The sequence below is a fragment of the Gracilinanus agilis genome, chromosome 2 (assembly GCF_016433145.1).
Source record: "Gracilinanus agilis isolate LMUSP501 chromosome 2, AgileGrace, whole genome shotgun sequence".
In the NCBI taxonomy this organism is placed as follows: Eukaryota; Metazoa; Chordata; class Mammalia; order Didelphimorphia; family Didelphidae; genus Gracilinanus; species Gracilinanus agilis.
The window spans coordinates 422,337,803-422,362,179 of NC_058131.1; the positions used below are offsets into that span (position 1 = coordinate 422,337,803).

General features: G+C 35.9%; 1 protein-coding gene across 1 annotated transcript in view; it reads left to right on the top strand.

The window, feature by feature from the left end:
• TDRD9 (tudor domain containing 9) overlaps positions 1-24,142 on the top strand; it is a 208,212-nt gene extending 184,070 nt beyond the window's left edge. Inside the window, exons 29-37 of the mRNA XM_044659911.1 lie at positions 1,003-1,263; positions 5,685-5,846; positions 6,970-7,040; positions 7,806-7,915; positions 8,170-8,266; positions 13,448-13,586; positions 19,800-19,918; positions 22,258-22,330; positions 24,041-24,142. Coding sequence (XP_044515846.1) covers positions 1,003-1,263; positions 5,685-5,846; positions 6,970-7,040; positions 7,806-7,915; positions 8,170-8,266; positions 13,448-13,586; positions 19,800-19,918; positions 22,258-22,330; positions 24,041-24,142 — 1,134 coding nt within the window. The remainder of the gene's footprint in view (positions 1-1,002; positions 1,264-5,684; positions 5,847-6,969; positions 7,041-7,805; positions 7,916-8,169; positions 8,267-13,447; positions 13,587-19,799; positions 19,919-22,257; positions 22,331-24,040) is intronic.
• The last annotated feature ends 235 nt before the right edge of the window (positions 24,143-24,377 follow it).

The window sequence follows — 24,377 nt, forward strand, 5'->3', positions numbered from 1 at the left end:
AGTGGGGTAATATTTGGTGGTCTCATTGAATTAATAAAGTTCATTTTCTGTATAGTCTTCCATTCTTCAACTTAATTGTTATTTTTAAAGACAAGACAGTGTTTTTTAATGTTGTTCCTTACTGTGATATCTTGGAAGCAAACAACATTTAAGTAAGCTTTTAATAAGGGAAATATCTACCTTATTAATGAATGAGAGGCTTACCACTAGAATGTTGGCTGTCAGGTGATAGTTTGGATATGGAACACAGTTATTCAGGAAACTAAACCTTAGGGGTGGTGGGTTGTTATGCACATTAATAGAGTCTGTACCCACACTGATGAAATCACGGTTTTTTTTTTTAAATTAAAGAAACATAATCATACATGCTAACCTAAATTCAGAATTGAAACTAGCTTATCTCAGCAGGTTCTTTCTATCTTTTTTTAATCCTTTACCTTCCATATTTGAATCAGTACTGTGTATTGGTTCCAAAGCAGAAGTATGGTAAGGGCTAGGCAATGGAGGTTAAATGACTTGCCCAAGGTCACATAGCCAGGAAGTGTGTACAGTCAGATTTGAACCCAGGACCTTCTGTCTCAAGGCCTGGCTCTCAGCTTACTGATCCACCTAGCTACCCCCTGTGGCAGATGCTTTTATGTAGATTTGAACAGTCAATCAGTTACATTAAAAGCAAGGTTTCTTTGTTTGACATTGTAGTCATTGTAGTATTATATATATTTAACTTAAGTTTTTTTTATTTTTTTTAAACCCTTAACTTCTGTGTATTGGCTCCAAGGTGGAATAGTGGTAAGGATGGGCAATGAGGCCGGATTTGAACCTAGGACCTCCCATCTCTAGGCCTCTCAATCCACTGAGCTATCCAGCTTCCCCCCTTAAGTCTTTTTAGAGGAGAAAGAATTTTAATTTTTTTTAGTATCTCCAGCACCAACATAGGGCTTCAATAAATGTTTGTTAAATAACTGTTTATAAAATGTGATTGCAGCTATATTTGTCTTATAGGCTCTGGAATTCAAGATTTGTAAGATGCGGCCTTCTGCAAAGTCTCTTGTATGTGGGGAACATTGGAGTTATGGGGCCAGCCAAAGGTTTGCTGCTTTAGTTAATGGCTGTGCTCTTATAGTGAAAGTTTATTCAGTTGTACACAGTGTTCTACATGTGGATGTGTACCGTTACTCTGGAATCAAAGAAGTAGTGAACATTCGAGATGTCCTAATCAAAGAGTGCTATGCTGAGTTAGCAGAGGAATCCTATGAATCAAAAGTAAGTATAGTTTAGTAAGGAACTTTATTGAATGTGATTACATGGTATAATTCATTCCGACTTTTGAGAGACTCTAATGTTGTCTAGACCAGAGCATGACAGCAAAGTTGGGTGTTATAGGTAAATGTATCTTTGGTTTGATTGAAGTGGAAATGGAAAGCTGAAGATCCAATAATATTAAGACTCTCTGGGGGGAAGAAAGGGAGAAGATAGAAGGATTCTAAGAGCTGTGATACTGGATAAGAGAGATATCATATAGGAAACTCTATCTCCAGTATTTCCCTGATCAACCAATCCAAAGACATTATCGAAAAAGAAAGTTAGATCAGTGTGGAATGCCCATGTAGCCATTTAGTAAGTTATGCTGGCTTTTTGGAATCACTCTTTTCTTTGAATGATATTTTCCCTATTTTTCTCAGGCACTGAAATCAAGCTTACTGGCCCATAGGTTGCAAACTCTCTTTACCTTCTCTTTTTTGAAAATCAGGAAAACTCTCTACCCTTCTCCAGTCCTATGCTATTTCTCCTAGGTTCAATGAACTTTCTTTTAAGTTTCTAGTGATATCTTTTGTTTTTATATCACCTTTCCTTTCCCAATGTATTTGCCTTACCTTACCCTACCCTACCCATCAAGCCATCCCTCATAACAAAGAATTTTTAAAAAGGGAAACATGTTGTAGCAAAACTAATACATCAGTCCTGTCTGGTGGCATATGCTGTTTTCCATATCCACAATAATAATCTCTTTCTACAAAGAAGAAAGGGAGGTGCATTTTTTTCATCTCCAAGGCCAGGTATGGTCATTATAATTACACAGCATTTGCTTTCTATTGTTTTCATGGTGTATATTGTTTTTCTAGTCTTGCATCAGTTCATATAAGTTTCCCCATGCTTCTTTGTATTCATTGTTTTTTTTTATAGTAAGAAATGGATATTTCCTGTTATTCATGTACCACAGTTTGTTTAGCCATTCCTGAGTGAATGGACATCCATTTCTTTGCTACCACAAAAAAATGCTGCTGTGAATATTTCTAAATATAATGAATCTTCCTTTCTGTTTTTGACCTCCTAAGATGTGTTCAACATACTTCAGAGGTCCCTAGGATTGGCTCAGCAGTCCTTTGATGCCCCAGATGTAGTTCATCAGAGCCTGATAACTCTAACTCACCAAAAGTAGCTAGGTGCTCACTTATTACCTTTTTATTTATCTTGGGTATTAATTTCTTATCATTTCTTGTTCTGATCTTTCCAGATCAAAGTTACTTTCCCTTGGAAGAGAGTCTTTCTTCTTTACCTCTATTTCATAATCTTCTCTATAGCTGCCTTTACATATGTCATAATTTTAGTGTGTGTTGAGTAATGAGTAGAATGCTGACCTTGAACCCATGAAAACATGAGTTCAAATTGTGCTTCACACACTAAGTCATGTGACCCTGGGCAGATCACAAATCTCTGTGCCTCAGGTTCCATCCAGATCTACAAAATTGGGGGGGGGGGTTGGATTCTGGGTCCTCTAAGCTTTCTCATAAATCTAAATCCATGATCCTGGAATCTAAATTCCTTCTTCACCTACAAAGCTTTTTCTTTGTAGAGAAATAGAAATTTTTCTATTGGCTGAAATACTGCATCAAAGTGAAGAGGTCTTCTCCAGATGGATGGAGAACTGTGACTGTGTCTAGCCCAACATAAATTATCTGTAACAGTTCTTTCATGTTATGATGAAGGCATTTCTTTTCAGCCCTTTCTGTAGAAAGTGAAATGGGCCCACTTGCCTTGCTGCTGCATGTATCTGTCTTTTTTGTTTTTTAATCCTTACCTTTTGTCTTAGAATCAGCACTATGTATTGGTTTCAAGGCAGAAGAAAGGTAAGGGCCAGGCAATGGGGGTTCAGTGACTTGCCCAGAGTTTCCCCATTAGAAAGTTTCTGAGGCTAGATTTGAACCTAGGACTTCCCATCTCCAGTCCTGTCTTTCAATCCACTGAGCCACCCCCTGTCTGCCATATTTCTGTATTTATCTTGCAATTTCTGTCACCCCATCACCCATATCCTGTCCCCTAACTGCAGGTATTCCATAAGACTCCTTCCTAGACACTCTTTTTCACTCTTTCTCTGACTATATCAGCTCGTATTGATTTGACGATCATATTTATGTTGATGGCTCCTGAATTTTTGTAACCTGCCTTTTTTGAGTTCCAGTCCTGTGTCTTTGACCTCATTATTTCTCTTTGGAGGGAGACCAAACTGCATTTTGTACCTACATAGTTCCTTGGTACTAGCAGAAATACAAATAATTCACTACAAATTTACTGTTTCCTATTATACTTGTTGGAGATATGATTCTTCTCTCATTCTTGATAGTTGCCAGAAGAATTGCTAACTCCTATTGGTTGCAAATGCTATTTGTAGTGGTTTTGTGCCTTTTTCTTGGTTGACGATTCCAGCTCATGTAACTCTTGGAATGGTAATTTATATAACAGTGGGTCTGGCACTTTTTCTCTAGCCTTCTTTCTTCATGTGTAAATGAGAGTAAACATTTATAGTCCCTTCAAACCCCCAGAATCTTGTGATCTGTGAAATGAAAAAGTCAGGCAGCCTGGATTGTAAATCCATGTCCTGAGATCCAAGATCAAGCACTAGAAGTATCGTCTAGGCATCTTCTACTCCAGCCCTCCTTCTTATAGATGAGAAAATGAACCAGAGATGTGGAGTGGAGTGATTTCTCCAATATTATTGAAAGACAAGAGTTGATGTCAGGAAACTCAAGATGGAATTCAGTTTTCATAATGATTAGCCTCTCTGATGACCTCTCTGAGCCTCTCAGTAATATTACTAATCTGTAAAATGGGCATAATACTTTTACTTTGATCAGTTTATAGGACTTTGCAAACTTTATAAATGCTACATACATATGAGTTTTTATGATTCCTTTCATTTTTCATGTTTATAAGATATGAGATAAATAAAAAATCTTCCACTCATTTTAAAATTTTTCAAGAATTAATGTGCACATATCTTGAAGCCATTTCTTAGATAAATGTTAAAAGGGAAGGCATCATCCTTGCCTGTTGCAGCTGCTTTTTGGACCTTAATTTCTGTATGAATAATATACCAATAATAATTAAAGCAACAAAACCTTTCATTAAGATGGGCTTATTTTATGTAACACAGAGTAAGGTGTTGATGCACCTGAGGAAATCAGCATGGGTTAGAATGCAAAAATATATGAGTGTGAAAGTTATCCAAAACATAAGCATACAACTGGATCTCTCTGCAACTTCACCACTGAGGAAGTGTGGCCTTTGCAAGAAAGGGGGGTTTCAGGTAGTTGGGGTGTGTTTTGGTAACCCCCTGAATGAAGATTAAGGGCCAACACTACACCACCACCACCCCTCCTTACTAGGGAGACACTTAGGGTTACTGAACCCGTGGGGTTTCCCCAATATGGATATGCTGGGGGTGGAAAGTTAGAGGGAGATGTTGCCTCTTGAAGGAGACTAAGGGGATCCCTGTTAGTTCCTGCTGGGGTGTCTTGACACAAGCCTCCCCACTCCCCAATGCTGAAAGCTGTTTAAAATGGATAGCTGTTCTCCTTCCTCCCTCAACCCACAAAGATCTTCCCAAATCAACAGTTCAGATCTGACTTGAATCAGATTAATAAAGGTTTATTTAGGAAACAAATGGATGAGGAATGACTGAGATGGGTGCTGGGAAAGAGGGGTGCAAGGGATCCCTAAATTCCCTATTCAGTCCTTGACTGGGTAAGGTAATAGAAAAACATCTGCATACCCTGAATCCCAGCTTCTCTGACCCAAACCCCAATTAAGTATTCTTAAAACTAAAATTATGGTTATCTATAGAGGAAGTTTGATAAAGTAGAGGTTCAAGCAAGTTTGGGGAGCCCAGGGACCAGCTTCCCACTGGCGTCCAGGAAACTTTGATAATATGTCTTCCAAGGTGTTCAGGAATGACGAAGAATCAAATAGACCGATTGTAACTGCTGAAGGTCTTTGGGAAACTCTTCAGATTTGTGTTTTGTGGGTAATGCAGATCCCAGAAATCTCCGCCTCCCTCCCCTCCCTGTCCCTCCAAAGCTAAGGAGTAAAGATCTGTTGGTTCCTTCCCACAAACCTTTGCCCTGAGGCCAACTGTCTTTCTATCTGTGTCCTTCCATGTTCTGAGAATTTAAAAATGCAGACTTGCTCCAAACTCTTACACCTTTGAGTGCAGTGATTTATGATATAAAGAAGACACTGCAAACTTTGATACCTCCATGATGAAGTTGTCAAGGTTCTCCAGTTTGATGTGGATATGCTTGATTTAATCTCATATAATCGGGCTTCTGTGGAAATAAAATAGAGGAATCAAAAATAATTTTCTTTTATATAACAGTTAAAAGATAAACTCTTCTCATTCTGTTTAGCAAAGTAATGAAATGCTGAAGGAGTTCTTTTCCAAGTCAGTTGAAAATGGCGCCAATGCAAGTATACCACCATCGGCTCACAGTAAAGAGGATGAAAAGTTTCTTATTCGAATTTTGTTAGACAGTTTTTCTGCTAATAAACTTGGTGCCCCAAATTGCAAGGTAATTTTAGAAACTGTCTTTCCCCCACCCCCAAGCTGAAGTAATTTCTTCCTTCTCAAATTTCCCTTGAACACTTTAGATCTCTTCTTGCCTGTATTACTTTCTTCCTTGTTATTGTACTTATTTGAATTTGTGTCATTTCCTTCTCTCTGTTAAGTTGAAAATTCCTTGATTTACATGAATTGTGCATTTTTTTCTTTTTGTATTTCCATGTTTGTTAGTATAATGTATTTTTGTTGAATTAATTAAAGAGTATCTTTTCAGAAAGAGTATGGTTTGCCAATCAGGCTTAATGAATAAATATTAGTGACCCACCACAGAAAATGTTTGTCTCCTCCTTGACAAAGGAGGAGGTCATTAGCCAGTAGATTGAGATCTACTAATAAAACTCAGCTCCTAACCTGGAGAATTTCTAGCCTGCTTGTTGCCATCCCTTTTTTGTTTCCTGAGATTTACAAGTTGGAAAATGGACTCGGCAGTTCTGCTTCTTTTTGTTTGTTTCTTTTTTCTTTTTAAACCTTTAACTTCTGTCTTAGAATCAATACTGTATATTGGTCTAAGGCAGAAGAGGAGTAAGAACTGAGCAATGGAGGTTAAATGACTTGCCCAGGATCACACAGGACATGTCTGAGGTCACATTCGTACCCAAGACTTCCTATCTCTAGGCCTGGCTCTCTATCCTCTGAACCACTTATCTATCCCCCTAAGAAACTTCACATTTATATAATATTTCCACTAAAATATAAAATTCACTGATTAATATTTTCTATAAAGCTTTAATCAGATGTTAGGGAATGTTGGTCAAGGATCATCCCCCAAAAAATCTATTTTGAAGAAATCAGTTAAATCTCCCTAAAATGCCCAGTTAGAAACATTTTTACTTAGGCTAGAAGATGCATATAATGTGTTAGAGGGTAAAAAGAGAATAATTTAGCGAACTGAGTTTTTTCTCAAAAAAAAAAGTAAAAATAAAACAATGTCTGATTCATTGTTTCTTATTACAATTTAAGACTGTGTTTACTAGTTGAAAGTCCAAAATATAATTGTACTGATGGGGGGAGGGAGAATTATAAAAGAGTAACTTTCTATATTGACATTCTACTTTTTTTCATTGCATGTGAAGGTATTACTTCATGGTCCTTTTAATCCATATGAGCTCAAGTGTCACAGTATGACTCGAATATCCAAGTTCAGGTATGATAAAATTAAATCTTTCGAATGACTTTTTCTTCTTTTCTTAGTAATGTGTTCATCATTCCTTTATTTTTTAATTTGTAAATTTTATTTTAACCACATAAAACTCCATCTTACTGAGGGAGGGAGCATTTAGGTGGCTCAGTGGATAAAAAACCAGACCCAGAGATGGGAGGTCCTGGGTTCCAATTTTGCCACATCCCCTCCAATATCACTTTATTGTCATGTCGGCCAATCTGATAGGTGTGAGGTGGTACCTCAAGAGTTATTTTAATTTGTATTTCTCTAATCATGAGTGACTCAAAATATTTTTCATATGATTATTTTGACTTCTTTGAGTTCTGTATCTGAGAACTGCTTATTCATTATCCTTTGACCATTTGTCAATTGGGGAATGACTTGTATTCTTATAAATTTGACTTAGTTCTCTATATATTTGAGAGATGAGACCATTATCAGAAATATGTTATAAAATTTTTTCCCAGTTTGTTGTTTTCCTTCTAATCTTGGTTACATTGTTTTTGTTTGTACAAATCCTTTTTAATTTAATATCATCAAAACTATTCATTTTACATCTTTCTGGTTACTTTTCTGATTATTTTGTGGTAGGTGTTCATCCTTAACTAAGCTCATATATCCAATTGGATGCAAATAATAGTGAATGAACTTAGTTATGTTTATGTTTGCAGGGATTAATGTTAATATTCATAATAGATATAATTTGTGAACTTAGTGTAATTTATTGATATTCATTTTTTCTTTTAGATGTGTATGGATTGAAAAAGAGAGTATAAACTCTGTTATTATCAGTGATGCCCCTGAAGACCTCCACCAGCGGATGTTGGTTGCTGCTTCTCTCTCAGTAAATGCAACTGGTAATTTAAACGTTTCTATCTACTTGTATTTCCTTACATACTTAGTGTCATCTACGTAACATAATTATTCTATGAACACTGGATATCTGTGCTGAATATCTCTTTTTTAAGCTGCTTGTTCAGTATTAGGAACGTGTAACATAGCTAACTAACTTAATTCTATCCACTGCTTTTCTTTTTATACAGGCACACCAGTAATTTTAATTGCTTTCTTCTAACCTCTTATTGTTGTTGTGCTTTTTTTTTTTAAACAGGATCTACTATGCTACTGAGAGAAACTTCTCTGATGCCTCATATTCCGGGACTACCAGCATTGCTTAGCATGTTGTTTGCTCCAGTTATGGAACTAAGGTATGGAGGCATAAGAAACAATTGTTGACCTGTAAGTTTCTCTCAATGTAACCTGTGACTCTAAGCCATCATTCTTAGATTATATAGACCAGGTTGAATTTTGACAATTTAATGTATTAATGACTCTTCGTTCTTGTCCCTTTGTTCCTATGTAAGCCCTCAGACTCACTAAATATTGTATATAAGTCAGGTTAATTTAAACTTGACAAAATACAAAAAGGTCTTCACTAGAATCCATAAACAGGCAAAGCAGTTCCCCTTCCTTTTCTACACAACTTAGACTTATACTCCTATTTAAAGGTCAACCCTCAGGGTTCGAAATTTGAGTCTATAGAACAAAGTCATAATCCGTGGTTAGTGTAGAAGAGAGCTATGATAGTTCATAACAACAGATTTTATACTCTCTTTTTCAATCCATACACATCTAAAAGAAATAATGAATACCGATAAATTACACTAAGTTCACAAATTAAATTATATTCTTTGCTCATAGTTCATATTCTGTCTAAGATGCTTACATGGTATCAGGGAAACACAAGAGGATGAATTAGAGCATTACATAGTTCTATAAGAAATACAGTTTTTAATATAGCTCATGTTTTTCAAGTTGTAAAGGAACTTTGAATGTATAAGAAAAATCTCATATGAGGTAATTACATCTATTTTCTAATGTCTCTAACCTTAATTATAGAGTTCTACATAAACAAAGTGATGAGGAACCCCTTACCACTTCATGAAATGGTCCATTGTTTAAAATAAAGGTCATTTATGAATTTGTAAAAAGTCTGTAGTGACTTATTTTTGATAGTACTTCCAGAATCTGAGGCTTGCCTAGTTTTCCCTCCTGAACTATGCTATAAAGGAGTTTAATTATGTATGATATGCACATAGTATTATTTTAGGATGATATTTTCTCCATAATTATGCCCCTTGTTTTTTCAACCAATCTTTACATGTTAGGAACTTAAGAAACACACCATTCTGGTTGCCCTCCTGAATATACTGTAGCTTACCAATGTTCTTTCCAAACTGTAATACCCAAAATTGACTACAATACTTAATATGGAGTATGGCCAGGGCAGAATATTGTAGAACTATCACTTTCTTTTTAGACCAGGGTAGATACCTCTTTTAATGGTGGTCTAAAATAATGGGATCTTTCTTGGCTGCCATAAAACGTTTACTAATGTTAAGCTTTTATAAAAAACAACAGTATTTTTCAGTTGGACTATTGTGTCTAGCAATAATTCTCCCATCTTGTATTTGGCAAGCCAATTTTTTTAGTCTGTTTCATCTTATTACATTTGACCCATTGTTCTATCCTAACTTTTCAAATCCTTAATCTCTCATTTTTTAGTATGTTAATTCCAGCTATGTGCCTTTAGCACACTGATAAAAAATATTAGAACAGTATAAGGTCAAACACAGATCTCTATAGGCATAACCCTGAAGACTACCTTCAAAACTGATATGAGATTATTAATAACTACTCTCGGGGTCCAGATATTTATTCACTTTTGAGTCTGCCTTAATCATTCACATTTCTCTATCATTTCCCAAGGACTACATGAATGTCTTTATCAATATTTTTTGTTAACATTTAGGTGGATTTTATATAGAGAGCATTCCTTTCATCTATCAGTATGGTGGATCTGCATAAAAAGGGATATAATGTGTTCTATGTTCACTAATCTTTCCTTTAATAATAAATTATAGAATTTTATTTGCTCCCTGTGATCTGATTATTGTTCAGTGTCACTACTTGCTTATTCTCCCATTTTAATTTTATTTTTTTCTCCAATTACATGTAAAAACAATTCTTAACTTCTTTTTTTAAATTTTGAGTCCTGGTTCTCTCCCTCCCACCTTCCCTTCCTGCCTTCTCACTGAAATTGTAAACAATCTGATATAGATTTTATGTGATCTATCCATGTGCAATTATATGTATAATCATGTAAAACATCTTTCCATATTGGTCCTTTTGTGGAAGAAAACGAACAAAAAACTGAAAAAGAAAATGAAATATAGTATGATTTGGTCTGGATTCAGATTCCATCCGTTTTTTTTTCTCTAGAAGAGATAGCATTTTTCATCACCAGTCCTTTGAGATAGACTTGGATCATTGTATTGTTGAAAATGGCTAAGTAATTCATAGTTGTTCATGTACAATATTTCTGTTTCTGTATACAGTATTCTCCTGGTTTTGCTAAACTTCACTCTGTATAGAAGTCTTTCTAGATTTTTCTAGAGTCATCCTGCTCATGATTTCTTATAGGATAATACTATTCCATTACATATACTACAGATAATACTATAACTTGTTTAGCCATCCCCCAATTAATGGGCATTTCCTCAGTTTCTAGTTCTTTGCCACCACAAAAAGAGCTGCTTATAAATATTTTTGTACATAGAGGTCCTCTTCCTCTATAACTAAGAAGTCTTTCTTTAGCTTTTTGGGGTACAGACCTAGTAATAGTATTACTAAGGCAAACAGATATGTACAGTGTTACAGTACTTTGATCATAATTCCAAATTGTTCTCCAGAATAGTTGAATCAGTTCATAACTCCCCCAACAGTGCATTAGTGTCTCAGTTTTCTCACATCCCCTCCAAGTTTATTGTCATTTCCCTTTTCTATCTTAATTAGTCAACCTGATAAGAGTGAGGAGGTACCTCAGAGTTATTTTAATTTGTATTTCTCTAATTCATAATGATTTTGAGTATTTTTTCACATAACTGTAGATAGCTTTGATTACTTCATCTAAAAAGTGTCTTTTCATATCCTTTCACTATTAATTGGGGAATGACTTGTATTGTTATACATTTAACTCATTTCTATTATGTATTTGAGAAGTGAGGCCTTTATTAGGGATACCTATAAACTTTTTCATCATTATGATTTCTGTGTATTACCCTCCATCCTATTTTTTCCTTGTTTATCTCTCCTTTCACCCTGTCCATCTTAAAAGTATTTTGCTTCTAAAGAATACCACCTCCTTCAATTCATCCTTCAATTTTATCTCCCCCACTCCTCTTCTCTTGTTCTTCCCCTCCTATTGGTAAGATAGATTTCAGTACTCAGCTGAGTGTGTATGTTCTTCCCTCTTGAACCAATTCCAATGAAAATAAGGTTCAAACACTCCTCTTCCTACTTTCCCCATTTTCCATTCACTGTAAAAACTCTTTGTGCCTCTTTTGTATGAGATGATTTACTCATTTCTCCCTCTCTTACACTTTCCAGTGTATTTTTCTTATCCCTTAGTTTTATTTTTTCAGATACCATCCCATTACATTCAATTCATACCCTTACCTTCTATCTATGTATACTCTTAACTGCCTTATTAATTAATCTTAGAAGTTACAAGTATCATCTTTCAATATAGGGATGTAAATAGTTTTTAAATTTATTGAATCACTTGTGATTTTTCTTTCCTGTTTACCTTTTTATGTTTCTCTTGAGCCTTGTATTTGACAGTTAGATTTTCTCTTCAGTATTGGTCTTTTCATCAGGAATATGCAAGCTCGAAAATTCTCTATTTTTCTCCCTGAAGGATTATACTCAGTTTTGTTGGGTAGGTAATATTTGGTTGCATTCTTAACCCTTTTGCTTTCTAGAATACCATATTTGAGACCCTCTGATCCTTTCATGTAGAAGTTGCTAAGTCTTGTGTTACCTTGACTATGTCTCCATGATGTTTGAATTGTTTCTTTTTGGCTGATTGCAGTATTTTCTCCTTTACTTGGGAGTTGTGGAACCTGGCTGTAATATTCCTAGGAGTTTTCACTTTAGGGGAGTCTCTTTCAGGAGGTAATGGGTGGATTCTTTATGTTTCTGTTTTACTTTCTGGTTCTAAAATATCAGGGCAGTTTTCCTTGGTAATCTCTTAAAAGATGATAATTAGGCTCTTTTTTTTTTTTTTTTTTTTTTGATCATTGTCTTCAGGTTGTTCTCCCATTTTTGAAGTTTAAGTCAGGACCATAGATAATTAGAGCTGGAAGGAACTTTAGAGGTCATCTAGTCCAACTCCCTCATTTTGTAGGTGGGGTAACTGAGACCCAGAGAAATGAAAGGAACTTCCAAGATCTCATTTATAGTAAGTAGTAGAGTTGAAATAAAAGCTCAGGTCTGCTAGTTTATTTTCAATCTAGTTAATATGTTGTCAAATCTTATTCTACCTGTGCATCATCTGACATCCACCTGTCTGTTCCTCTATATTTCTTCTTTTTTTACCTTTATCAAAGACTTTATTAACCTTTTGATGTAGATGATGACCATAGTTTCCTAGCCCCTCTAACTCCTCCATTCTAGTTTTTATAGCCCTGGCATTTTCATGCATAGATATGATCATTCCACTTCTATTCAAGACCTTTCTGCAGCTTCAAATTGTCTACCAAGTAAAGTTTAAGCTTTAAAGATTGGTAATCAATTCAATTTATACTGTAGCACACTACCTGATTTTTTTAGAGACACATCTCATATGTGCATGTGTTCTACATTGCAGTCAAATTATACTAACTGCCTTTCCTTTTCCTTGTAGAAGCACTTTTTATTCTCATCTCCATTCCCTTGTTCATACTAATCTCTCTATTTAGGATGACATCTTTGTGTTTACATATATGTTAACTTCCCATACTATATTGTAAATTTTATGTGGTCAGTGATTAATTCTTATATAAACTTTATACCTGTCATTTGGCACAGAACTGTGGAAGGATGCTTAACAAATATTTGTGGAATTTAATTCAGTTGAATAGTTGAATTCTTAAAGACCAATTAATTAAAGCTTTGTTTAAATTAGACTCAAACATATAAGAGCAAGTAATTGCCCACATATAGCCAAGTTCTTGACAATAAGAGTTAATATTTTGAAGTGATGTATATGTCACTACAGTATTGTCATAATGTATAGGATTGAATATTTGGGAACTTCCAGGTTTTCAGCCTTCTAGTTCAGTCATTTGGTAGCCTTCTTAAATTGTTCTATTTTTATTAGTAGTAGCTTCTCTCTAAGTTTATCCTGGATTTATGCACTGCACATTTTAAATGTCTGCACTAGAATTTGATTAAAGTGTTTGTTTGATGTTGATGAGAAGTTGAAATAGAAATATGCAATATTATTTTATTTTTGCAATTTTCTGTCAAATGTTGTCTAGCATTACAATTTCCCCTATGTTCTTTAGAGTTGATCAGAGTGGAAAATGTTACACCGGTGCCCTTTGTGGTTTGGGGTGGAATCCAACTACAGGAACACCAATATTGCCAGAGCATGACATTGAGTTGGCGTTTGATGTCCAGTTGAATGTGGAGGACATCGTTGAGGTAAGATCATAAAATCTAGTTATACAAGGGACCTTGGAGAACATCATAAGCTTTCCTTGCACATAAAAAACTGACATTCAATTAACAGCAAACATTTATGATATATATATAATGTGCTAGGCTTTGAACTAGGAGCTGGGGATACAAAGACAAAAACGTAAATATTCACATTCTGTTAGAGGAGGTAGATGTGTGTATCTGGGGCTGTATCTTTGTGTACGTACATAAAATAAATATAAGGTATCTTGAAAAGGGAGGATTTTGTACAGAAGATAGTACGTGAGAGGGGCAGCTGGGTAGTTCAGTGGATTGAGAGTCAGGCCTAGAGACAGGAGGTCCTAGGTTCAAATCCAGCCTCAGATACTTCCCAGCTGTGTGACCCTGGGCAAGTCACTTGACCCCCACTGCCTACCCTTACCATTCTTCCACCTATGAGCCAATACACAGAAGTTAAGGGTTAAAAAAAAAAAAAAGATGATAGTGCTTGAGCAAAATCTTGAAAGAAATGAGGTCTAAAACTGCATACCCTTTGATCCAGAAATACCATTAGTAGATCTGTATCCCAAAGAGACTTTTTTAAAAGGAAAAAGGACCTATTTGTAAAAAAATATTTATTGCAGCTCTTTTTTATGTTAGCAAAGAATTGAAAACTGAGGGGTTGTCTGTTAATTGGAAAATGGCAGAATAAATTGTGGTGTATAATTGTAGTGGGAAACTATTGTACTATAAGAAATGACAAGAAGGATGATTTTAGAAAAACCTGGAAAGACTTACATGAACTGATGCAAAATGGAGTGAACAAAATCAGAAAAACATTGTACATTGTAACAGCAATATTTTTTGATGAACAACTGTGAATGACCTACTTTTTCTCTACAACACAGTATCCAAGACAATCCCAGTAACTCATGATGAAAAATGCCATCTGCCTTACAGTCTAAAGCATACTATATTTAATTTTCTTTTCCTTTTTTTCTAAATTTTGTCTGAGATCTCTTTCACAAAATTACTAAAAAGGAAAAATGTTTTACATGATAAGACATGTAAAATTATTTCAGATTGCTTACTGTCTCAGGGAGGAGGGAGGAAGTGAGGGTAGAAAGAAAAGAGATGTTGGAAATCAAAATTTTAACATTTAAATTGTTTTTACTTGTAATAGGGGGAAAAAATGAAATATAATTTTTTTTAAAAACCCTTACCTTCCATCTTGGAGTCAATACTGTGTATTGGCTCTAAGGCAGAAGAGTGGTAAGGGTAGGCAATTGGGGTCAAGTGACTTGCCCAGGGTGACACGCCTGGGAAGTGGCTGAGGTCAGATTTGAACCTAGGACCTCCCATCTCTAGGCCTGACTCTCATTCCACTGAGCTACCCAGCTGCCCCCTGAAATATAATTTTTTACAAAGAAAGAAAGAAGTGAGGAATTCTGTAAGGCAAAGATGATGAGAAGAAAGTGCATTCTGAGCATGTGACAGCATGGGAGAAGAGTGATGGTCATTTGTGAGGAACAGCAAGAATAGTTTGTCCAGACCTGGTGTGGAAACCAAAGCCCAGAGAATGACTGCACCAAGATCACAGTGAAGAAGAACAAAAAGAGCCCCCTATTTCACTCAGACTAGAAATTCAGTAGCCATTCTTGGTCCCATGACATTGTTTATTAGCATAGAAGCTTTGACTTAACTGATATATTTTGACCTTAACTGATTCACTCCTTCTTAGGCAGCCCCGATATCTTGTGCTCTCAGAGGTTTACCTTATTGGTGCTGAAATTAGTGATAGAAATTCCACTGGCTTTCTAGCCCTCCTGCAGACTAGACCTCTCATTTTCAAGCAATTCTCCGGGCTCTTGGGAATAGGGATTACAGGATGTATACCACCACCATACTTGGCTAACCATTAGCTCTTGATTCAAGAGTCCTTTCCACAGTCCTATGCATTCTATGCATATTTATTATGAATTGCTGAGCATAACAGCAGCTTGATTTCATCTTTTCTTTTCTACCTTGCTTTTGTTCATTCGTTATTCTTTGATACTTTTATTTACTTTCCTATAGGATAAAGAAATTTGGAAGGATAGTTTCAACTGCTGATGCTATCCATTTTCCCCACAGAAATTATTGGATTCAGATTTAGAGATCATTTATAGTCCAACTCAACTAAATTTGCAATAAGGAAATTGAACCTTGCCAGTCAACAAGCATTTACTAAGTACTTACTATGTGCCAGGGACTATACGAGGGATACAGAGAAAGGCAAAAAAGTCCTTTCACCCTGGTTGCTCATGATATAATGGGGGAAACATTATACAAATAACCATATACATTTAAGGTATTTACAAAGTAAACTGGAGGCTATTTCAGGGTGACAATTGAACTGAAACTTAAGGGAAACCAGGAGATATAAGTAAGTAGAGAGAGCTGTTCTAGGCATGGGAAATAGCATGAAAACTCTATGAAGTAGGGAGATAGAGTATCATGTGAAAGGAATAGCAAGAAAGCATTAGAAGAGTAAAAATGTACAGCAGAGAGAAAACTTGAAAGGAAAGGGACTGACTTATAACTAGCTTTATAGGCCAGGGGATTTTATACTTGATCCAAAAATAAGAGTCCCTGAAATTTATTGAATAGAGAGGGTGATTAGTTTGATAGTTGAAGATGGACTGGAGTAGAGAAAGACATGAAATGGGGAGACCAGAAAGCTGTAGCAAAAAACGGGTGTTAGACACTAATGACCTGCACAAGGGTGGGGACAATGCCAGAGGAGAGAAAGGGGGTATATATGAGAAGGATCCCAAAAGCAGAATCAGTAGGAATTAGCAACAGATTGGATGTGGGAGGTATATTGAATGAGGAGTATAGGATGATGCCAGGTTATGTGCCTGGGTGATGAGTAGAATGCTGGTATCCTGATAGTGTTAGAAAAGTTGAAACCAAAAGATTTCGAAGAGAAATATAAATTCAGTTTGGGATATTTTGAGTTTAAGGATATTCATTTTGAGATGTCTAGTAAGCAGTTGGAGGTCTGAGACTAGATGTCAGGAGAGAGTTTAGGGCTGGGGAATCTGAGAATTATTTGTGTAGAGATAATAATTGAAACTGTGAGAACTGATGGAGTTATCAAGCAAAATAGTATAAAGGGAGTACAGAACATGGTCCAGGACAGAGCTAGGGAGTCACCTATAATAAGCTGAACATCCAGACCTCTGGGGAGGATTTGAATACAAATAAATAAAGAATGTTGGCTTCACATCAAGCAAAAGGTACCATGGCTTTTTTTGTTGGACTCCATCTACAATATTCTTGCTTTTATCATTGGCAAAAATTAGTCACATCGTTTCCAGGCTAACCATTTCTTTAGATGAGGCACAACCTCATTCTCTTCTGAATCTGGTAGCGCAGAGACAAGAGATGCTTAATGGAAAGGTTCTTTCATTCACAGTGTGAACTCCTCTCAGTTTTGGGGATTGGGGAAAATTGTGGGTTTAATGGCAGGTCACTAATGAGCCTGAGCTTCCTTACAGATAGCTCTGGATCTAACTACACAAATTCATAGTTACAGTATAAGGTAGGAGAAGACCAAGGAATAGCTAGTAGTTCAGTTTGGTGAAATGTAGCATATGTGAAAGTCAGCAGTTATAAAATAAAACTGGAAAGGTTGGTTGTAACCAACTTGTGGAAAGGTTTGGATACCAAATTGAAGAGTTTTTAGTTTATCCTTTTTGTACTGAAGAGCCACTGAATATATGTTTGTAAGAGAATTTCATGTTCAGAGAGATACATTATGAAAATTCATCTGGTAAGTTATGTAGGATGAACTGGAATTGAGAAAGAATGAAGTCAGGAAGACCAATTGGGATACTTTGAAGTGGTTTGGAGAAGAAATTGACAGGGCAGCATTTGATCAGATGTGAGAAAGAGGAAGAATGAAGAAGCCAAGATGACTAATCTTTTATAACCTGATAACTTGAAGGATTTTATCAGTAGAAATAAGGAAGTTGGGCATATTTGAATGAAGAGAAGTTTGGTTAAGGAAAGTTGAATTGAAGGAACCAAAGAGACTTTCAGCTAGAAATAATCAACAAAGCTATAATTAACAGAGGATTAGAATGTATAGGAAGAGATTGGATCTGGAGATAGAAATTTCAATGCCTTCTGTCTAAAGAGCCTAATGAAAGCTATAGAGTGGATAAGATCAATAATTTGTGTCTATTGAGGAGGGGGAAAAAAGGATTGGAGACACTTAGTTGAGAGGAAGACAGAGAACCAGCAAAAGACACAAGAAAGAATAAGACAAGAATAAGAAAAATGTCATAGAAGCCAAGTGAAGAGAAGGTGTTGAGGAATGGACATTAAACCATATCAAAATGTGGAAAATAAAAAGGACATAAAAATGGTTACTGAATTTGACAATATACTATTGATAGGCTTCAAGAAAGCAGTTGCAATAAAATAGTGAGGATAGAATAAAGATCATAGAGGGTTGACAAATGATGGTTCTCAAACTTTTGGGTTCTCAGTAGCCCTTTATACTCTTAAAAATTATCAGGGGGGTGGGGGGTGACTGGTTGGCTCAGTGGATTGAGAGCCAGGAGGTCCTCGTTCAAATCTGGCCTCAGACACTGCTGTGTGACCTTGGTCAAGTCACTTAACCCCTCTTCTGCCTTGGAGCCAATACACAATATTGACTCCAAGATGGAAGGTAAGGGTTTTAAATTAAAAAAAAAAATTATCAAGGATCTGATCTCCACTTTTGTTTATGGGAACTATATCACTATATATCTCAGAAATTAAAATAGTTGAGTATTAAGAAAATAGTTTTGACCTTGCAGAACCCCTAAAAGGGTCTTGGGATCACTTGGGAACCCCTAGACCACACTTTAAAAACCACTGGTATAAACTATTCATTTCATAGTGAAGCAGGGAGGGAAGTTAAGATAATACCTTGAAGTAGTAGTAGGTTTCAGGTGAAGTTTTTTGATATTTTTTTTTAGGATAGAGATTTGAATTTGATTTTCCTTCCATTTTTTTATTTTCTTCTGAGAAAGGAACCAGTAGAAAGGAAGGTTAAGGATGAAAAAGAGGGAAGAAAGTCATTAATGGTGCAGGAGAGAATGGAATTAAGGTTCAAATGAAAAAAATTAGCCTTACAGGTAAAGGACAACCTGGAGAAGACATGTGAGGACATGAAGAGGTGTTGAAATAATGCCATGAAAACCTTAGGGGCTGTTTTGTAAATTTTTTTAATTTTTAAATTTAATTTTTTTCCATGGTTACATGATTCTTATTGTCTCCTTCCCTCTTCCCTCCCCCCCCCAGAGTTAACAAGCCAATTCCACTGGGTCATACATATATTATTACTCAAATCCTATTTCCATATTATTCACTTTTATAATAAGAGTACTTTTTTAAAACCAAAACCCCAAATCATATACCCATATAAATGATAAATCATGTTTTCTTCTGTGTTTCTACTTCCACGGTTCTTTCTCTAGATGAGCATTCTTTCTCATAAGTCCTTCAGGATTGTCCTGAATCATTGCATTGTTTTTAGTAGCAGAGTCAATCACATTTAATTGTCTCATAATGTTTCTGTTACTGTGTGCAATGTTCTCCTAGTTCTGCTTATTTCACTCTATCAGTTCATGGAGGTCTTTCCAGTTCTTACAGAAATCAAGCAGTTCATCTTTCCACACTAAGTATTCCATCATCATCACTTACCACAATTTGTTCAGCCATTCCCCAATCGAGGGACATCCCATCACCACAAAAGGCACAGGTGTAAATATTTTTGTACAAACAGAACCTTTCCCATTTTTTTTTTATCATTTTGGGACATAAACCTAGTATTGGTATTGCTGGATTAAAGGACAAATATTCTTTTAAAGCCCTTTGGGCATAATTCCAAATTGCCATCCACAGTGATTGGATCATTCACCACCAGTAGTACATTAGTGTCGCAATTTTGCCATATCCTCCCCAACATTTATTATTTTCCTTTACAGTCATATTGGCTACTCTGCTAGGTGCAAGGTGGTGCTTCAGAGTTGTTTTGATTTGAATGTAAAATATTTTTTAAATTTAGTGTTTGCATGCAAAATAACACATAGATTTCCCTGAATTGTGATTTTAAGTTTTATAAAAATTACTATTTCTGTAGTTTTTTCATTGATACATTTTAAGTGAACTGTTCATTGTCATGTTACTATTTATGTACAGATTAACATTCTTCGAGCAGCTATTAATAAGATAGTTTGTGATGGACCAAATGGGTGTATGTATCTTGGGCCCGAAAGAATTGCACAGCTACAAGATAATGCTCGTCAGAAACTTTTAGGGTGAGTTAGTAACAATATTTGATATTCCTTCTAGTTGATTCAGTTTTCCTTTACTTTCTTACAATCCTTGGATATAATTCATCTTTCCGTATCTCCTATTTTGAGTATCATTTTCTAGAACTTGAATTGCTCTTTTGGTTCCTAACAAATTTTCTAAATGAAAACAATAAGGATTTCTTTTAAAAATTAGTTAACACAGCTAGGTGGCTTAGTGAACTGAGAGCCAGACCTAGAGATGGGAGTTTGTTGGTTCAAATCTGGCCTCAGATACTTCTTAGCTTTGTGACCCAGGGCAAGTCACTTAACCTATTGCCTAGCCCTTATCATCTTCTGCCTTAGAACCAATACAGAGTTTTAATTCCAAGACAGAAGGTAAGGCGGGGGGGGGGGGGGGGCTAATGGAGGGGAACTAGTTCACAAATCTGTTCTCAGACACTTCCTAGCTGGGTAAGTCACTTAGCTAATTGTCTAGCCCAGTGATGGGCAAACTTTTTAAAGAAAGGGCCAAAGGAAAGGAAATGCTCATCTGTCAGTCTGTTTCTAAGGCAACTCTTTCCAAGTTTAATTGTATTGTATCCTACTCATTGTATTCGTCAGATTAGGAATAATGTCTCGCTGCCAGATAGAACATTTCAGGGGGCTGCATCTGGACCCCCAGCAGTAGTTTGCCCATCACTGGTCTACCCCATATTGTTGTTCTGCCCTTGGATGCTAATCATTTAATTTTGGTAACTTTAAAAAATGCTAATTAAAACACATTTATCAGAATTTGTGACTGAAATGTTGAGACTCTGTATAGATATTTTTTAAAATAATGGATATGGCTTTTTTTATTATTTTTTATTTATTTAGAATATTTTTTCATGGTTACATAATTCATATTCTCTCCCTTCCCCTTTCCAGAGCTGACAAGTAATTCCACTGGGTTACACATATGTGGATATGTCTTTTAAAATAATATTTATAAAGAAGTATATATGAAAACATTATGGCCACTTAAAATACATTTGTCATCAGTTGTCTTAGTTTGATCATGTAGTAGAAGGGCATGATACTGCCACTAACATCTTTGGTGGAACACCATCCTTCCCCTATTCATAGAATGAGGACCAAATACTTCAGCAAAGCCAGTGAACACTTACTGGACTAATTGCTGAGGAAATTCGGTATTGATTGTCTCTTTGTGTTAGGGTGAAAAATCTGCTAACAAAGTGATTCAGCCTCAACCTTATTGCTCAATTTTGGAATGGCATTTTAAAATTTTTTTTGAAAAAAAAGTATAATAACTACAGAAAGCTATTTAAGGCAACTTAAAGTTAATTTTATTTGTAACATGTTGTTGCTTTTAAGGCAAAAAGTACATATCTGTCAAATATGATCAGAAAAGATTAATTAAAATATGCCATTGGGTTTCACAGAGACTAAAATTGGCAGACAGAAAATATATAGTAATTGAGTAGATGCAGACAGAAACAACTTGACTACTAATTAGAAAAGGCAAGAGGCAGCTTGGTATAGTAGATTTTGGAGTCAGGAAGAGTTGGACTCTCCACTGCCTCACCTACTACTGTCCTTTGTCACGTGGTAGATTTGTCCCCATTTCTCTTGCCTGCTATAATGTACAAAGCACTCTATCAATTATATAGCTAATTATATAGCTATATAGCAAATAGTGGATAGAGCACTGGGCCTTTCGGGAAAACATGCCTGCTCATCTTCCCAAGTTTAAATCTGACCCCAGACATTTTCTAGCTGTGTGACCATGGGCAAGTAACTCAACCTTATTTGCCTTAGTTTCCCCATCTGTAAAATGGGCTGGAGAAGAAAGTTGGAAACCACTCCAGTATCATTGCCAAGAAAACCCTGTAAGGATCACAGAGTCAGACATGACTGAAATGAGGAAACTGAAGTTTAATTACAGTATCACAGAAAAAACTCTTCATTACTTAATTTGTATGTGGATGCTACCTCAACTGCTAAAGACTGAAATTTTAACAGAGTAGAAAGATTCATGAATTTCTATGGACAAAAAGTTTCATTCCTTAATATTCCATATCTTGGTGATGAACCTTTCTGAACTTCACTATGCTAGCCTTCTGATTACAGACCCCAAGTGAAGCTAAGCTTTTCCATTTGGGTAGAACCTACCATGGCATGCACTTTACTGTTTTATCGATTCTTTGAGGCCCAAGGTGACTGCCACAGATACTTTAAAGTGGAAATTGTTCATTTTAGAGTAATACAGCACATTCTATCCATTCAAAATTAAGGACTCTCAAAAATCTGCTTAGGGTTAAATCTGCTTACTAATCTTTGGCAACTTTTTTGAAAATTTTCAGTCTATTCTGCAAATTGAAACCAAGAGAAATAATTGTTCCCACATGGTATGAAAAAACATATGATTGGAATCAGGTAAGTTTTCAAGGTGTTTTAACAAGTGAAATAGCTTGATGTTAGGGTCTGGGTTAGTATAGACCATTTGGTAAAGGTAGAAGAAGTTAGGTTTGGAGAAAGGCAGGAGTAAGATGGAGATAAGCATCTTTTTTTATTTTAAGATCTTTAATAAATTAATTAATTTGGAGCATTTTTCCATGGTTATAGGATTCATGTTCTATCCTTACCCTCCTCCCACCCACTCCCATAGCCGACGCACAATTCCACTGGATTTTACTGAGTCATTAATCAAGACCTAATTCCATATTATTGATATTTGGGCTAGGGTGCTCATTTTGAGTCAATATATCTAATTATATCCCCATCCTCCCATGTGATCAGGCAATCATTTTTCTTCTGTGTTTCTACTCCCACAGTTCTTCCTCTGAATGTGAATAGCCTTCTTTCTCATAGGTCCCTCATAGTTGTCCTGGATCATTGCATTGTTGGAAGATAAGCATTTTTATCCTTTGCATCCCCAGTATCCTCATGGGTGCTCCCTTTCCTCCCAAATTAGGATGCTAATGGCCTCAACCCTTACTTCTTTAGTTAACTTCTACACCCTCTCTATTGTTCTACTCAAGGTCATCAGTGAATACCAAACCCAATGTTCCTTTTTTTCCCAGTCCTCATCTCCCTATGAACCTATGATCCTCCTTTACTGCAACCCAGTATTGCTTTTTAGAGACAAGGTTGGGATGAGCTCAGTTGTTTAGGGTACAAGGAGTCAATTTAGACTGGACTAGTGTCTAGTGCTGACAGTATACTGTTGTAAGGAAATGGGAATTAGAAGCTGGGGAGAAGAAATTGGAGAGCTGATTCAGTGATTTACTTAACTGAGAATGTTATTTACAAACTCCTCAGAAGTATTGCTTCTAGAATGGCCATTTCTATTGAAAGTACTTTGGAATAAGCAATGAGACTGGACTGAACTGATACCTTCAGAAAGTACAGTATGACTCCTCTGTGCCCTGTCACCTTGGGATCTCTTTAAAATATTTCTTGTACTAGATACATCACTTTACATAGGTAAAGTAACAGAATCCTAGACCTGAAGGAGACCTTAGAAATGATATAAACCCCATTCATTCCCTCAGTTGATAGATAAGGAGACTGAGTAGTGTAGTTTTAATTTTGTAGCAGAATTAATTTTTGTGACTTTAAGATTTCCCAGTGTCCCTCTTAGTTGAAATGTAAGGTTTAGAAAATACAACAAAAAAATAATCCTTTTCATTAAAACTCTGACTGCAATTTGGTGTTCTAACCTTAACCTCCAAGCCCAGAGGATTCTCATTTGGGGGGAACTCAGTTAAAGTTTTCATTCTGGCTCCTCTTCGCAGTTTAGATCAGAAGGCATTCTTACAGAAGGTTGTTTCCAAGTCTTAATGTTGAGTGCAGCCATACTTCTATCCCCAGCTTTCCATGAGAAGTCTTTTCCTAAGGGGTTCTCATTTCCAATAATTTAGAGTTGTACCCATTGTCAGCATTGTCAGGGGGACTTAGTTGAACTACTATAAGATTATAATGATGTGTTTTGGAAGTAAAAAGCAAGATTTAATTTTAAAGAAATACTTTGAATAGCAAAGAAAATTTTTCTCATAGTTTTTAAGAAACAAATATTCATGATTTTAGAATCATCAAAAGTAAGAAATAATTTCTTTACTATTTACTTTCCTTTTCTTTTTTTAGGTGGATCCAAAGCTGATCATGGAACAGTCTGACAGGGACAGTGGAAGAGGAAAATATACATTCCTCTATCAGCTTCATAAACTGATTGTATTAAGTACCTAAATATTTCATCAAATCATAATCAAGATTGAGCATAAAGGAAGTTATGTAAAAGTGGGTTTAAGTTCTTTGTACTTTTCTTTTACCAAGAATTGTAGCCAGTGGGCCTGCTGTCTACTGCTTTGGAAAGAGGAATATCCAAGGGCTTCAAGAGCTTGTAGGAGGGCCATAGGATGGTATAGCTCTTTAAGTGGGAGGATGGGAAATCCAGCCTTTCCCCAAAAATGAAAAATCAGTG